Source organism: Trachymyrmex cornetzi, unplaced genomic scaffold, assembly GCF_001594075.2.
Source record: "Trachymyrmex cornetzi isolate Tcor2-1 unplaced genomic scaffold, Tcor1.1 scaffold166, whole genome shotgun sequence".
In the NCBI taxonomy this organism is placed as follows: Eukaryota; Metazoa; Arthropoda; class Insecta; order Hymenoptera; family Formicidae; genus Trachymyrmex; species Trachymyrmex cornetzi.
Window position 1 is genome coordinate 816,194 of NW_017296266.1, and position 2,568 is coordinate 818,761.

Below are 2,568 nucleotides of genomic sequence, written 5' to 3' on the forward strand. Positions count from 1 at the left end.
TTTTTTTTCAGCCATCTTCATGGTATAACTTCCGTTTAATAATCCAACATTTGAATGTAATAGTTCAGAATGCAGGTGCAATTAGTCAACTCATAGCAATTCCTCATTTGTTCCTGTGAATGGCTCTTCTTATCAAGTCAAGATTTGTAAGATCAGTTGTACTAATAGCTTGTACCTCCATTCCAATAAACACAATTAAGAATGCAAATTATGTAAAATTTGTCGATTGGACATGTGTCTTCGTTCGTGTCTCAGTAACGTTTTAGATTATTAAACGGAAGTTATAGCATAAAAATGGCTGAAAAAAGCAGCCGAAACGTCGGTAATATATGTATTGTTATAGAATAAAGAACAATTGTATTGTACATCTAGAACAACTGTGTACTAGCTCTTAGTTGCCTATTTATTTTGTAATATTGCACTTCTAATATTTTGAACATCAGGATATATTACAAAGATTACTCTTTTTGTGTTTAAATTTAATTATTTAACAATAAAAGCCTTTATCTGGCTTATATTGATGTATCGTAGTCTTCGTTTTGCGTTACACGATTCAATGAATTATCATGTATTGAGTCTATGTACTTTAATAAATCTCTTAAGCTGATTAAAGTATCTTGGGAAGTATAGAATTATTCGATTCTTTTTATGAAAGCATCGCGTCTACCATTCTCAATTTCGAAAATTAATCATCCTTTTAATATTTCATAACTGTATTGTATCAATTCTGTTACTTATAGGTGAGATTCGTGTAAACGAACAGTTGGTACTTACCTGCATGCACACTTTAATGGCGCGAGAGCATAACCGGATTGCTAAAGCATTGGCCGTCATAAATCCGCACTGGGACGATGAGATTCTCTTTCAGGAAGCTAGGCGCATCGTCATCGCGGAAATCCAACACATCACTTATAACGAGTTCCTCCCCATATTACTCGGCAAAGATGTCATGGAGAAATTCGGACTTCTCCTCGAGAAGGAAGTAAGTTGAACTGACGACACTCTGAAACAAATTGAAACAAAATTTATGAATATTTATGCACAAATTACAAAGACATAATTTGTTATAAATAAAGATAACTTCAAAACATCGTTAATAAAGTAATTCATTTTTTAAATGCAGAAATAACAATGTTTAATGACTATGTATGTATGTACGTTATTATAATAATTAAGATTTAATGATATACATTTTTCGTTTATTTTTTGCCGTTCGTTGAACAGCTTTTAACAGTAATAACAATAATAACCGCGTTGACATTAAGATATCAATTTTCCATAGAAATACTGGGATGGATACGATCAAAGCATAAATCCAGGCGTAATAGACGCTTTCGCTGCTGCTGCCTTTAGATTCGGTCACTCACTATTGCCCACGGCTGTAGAACGATGGAGTAAAGCTCATAAATTTATTGGTAAGGCGACAATATATACTAATCGCATATAACAAGATTATATTACACTAACAAGCCATATTAGAAATCGTTTCTCTTGATTATATATATTCTTTAATAATTTTTTTAAATCATTTTTTTTAATCTTGTAGGCTAAATAGAAACTTCTCTTCTCTAAACAGATAAATTTTTAATTCATAATATGTATAAATAATAAAATTTCACTTTAAATAAATTCTGAAATTTATTTTAAAATTTGCTCATTAAAATATTTAATATTATGGATAATAAGGTGGCCTCTCTCTCTCTCTCTCTCATCAATTTTTCGTTAGAATATTTAATTTTTTTTCCTTCAAATATGATTTCAAATTATCTATATTTATCTTTATAGCTTCAAAGAGACTCTCAGATTTGATAAGACGCCCTTATGACTTGTACCGGGCTGGTGTATTCGATGAATATTTAATGGGCTTGATGAACCAAGTTGCTCAAGCTATGGATGATTCTATAACGCAAGAAGTAAAACAATGATTAACATAAACAAATTATAAAATTATGCCGTACTATACGGTTTATTCTTTACAGGTGACAAATCATCTCTTCAAAAAAGTTGGAGCAAAATTCGGACTGGATTTGGTATCCTTTAACATGCAACGCGGCCGCGAGTTTGGTATTCCAAGTTATATGGAGTTTAGGTGAATTATTGTTAAGCCGTACTTGTATTAATAAACTTGTTTAACTAACTGTAGTTAAGAGCGGTATCTGTATACCACAATAATAATCTTCTGTATAGTCAGCGTATACTATAAGCACAAATAAATGGAACGGAAGATTGAACAGAAGTAAAGTTGAATGATAATAAAATCACAGAAAAGTCATCGAAATATATAACTAATTTTCTGTCACAAATCAGAAAGTTCAAATACATTACCAAAAATAAATTATTCAGTAATATATCGCAATGTTGATAGAAAAGTGGTACAAGTAAAAAATGAGCATTTTTGAGATAAAGAAAATCGAATCTACAGATTACTATATTACTATGAAAAATAATACATTTATCAACAAATTGCTTATATGAAAAAATGTTACAAATCTGATAAAGAATAAAATTTACAAAACCCTATATTAGGAATTGCAGTGTTTAAATTTTGAGAACTCATGACACAGTTTT

At 30.4% G+C, this 2,568-nt stretch overlaps 1 protein-coding gene across 1 annotated transcript in view; it reads left to right on the plus strand.

The window, feature by feature from the left end:
- The window catches only part of LOC108759038 (chorion peroxidase), a 4,082-nt gene extending 1,989 nt beyond the window's left edge, over window positions 1-2,093 (plus strand). Inside the window, exons 2-5 of the mRNA XM_018504293.1 lie at window positions 741-982; window positions 1,283-1,415; window positions 1,786-1,913; window positions 1,980-2,093. Coding sequence (XP_018359795.1) covers window positions 779-982; window positions 1,283-1,415; window positions 1,786-1,913; window positions 1,980-2,093 — 579 coding nt within the window. The 5' untranslated portion in view covers window positions 741-778. The remainder of the gene's footprint in view (window positions 1-740; window positions 983-1,282; window positions 1,416-1,785; window positions 1,914-1,979) is intronic.
- Window positions 2,094-2,568: the final 475 nt, after the last annotated feature.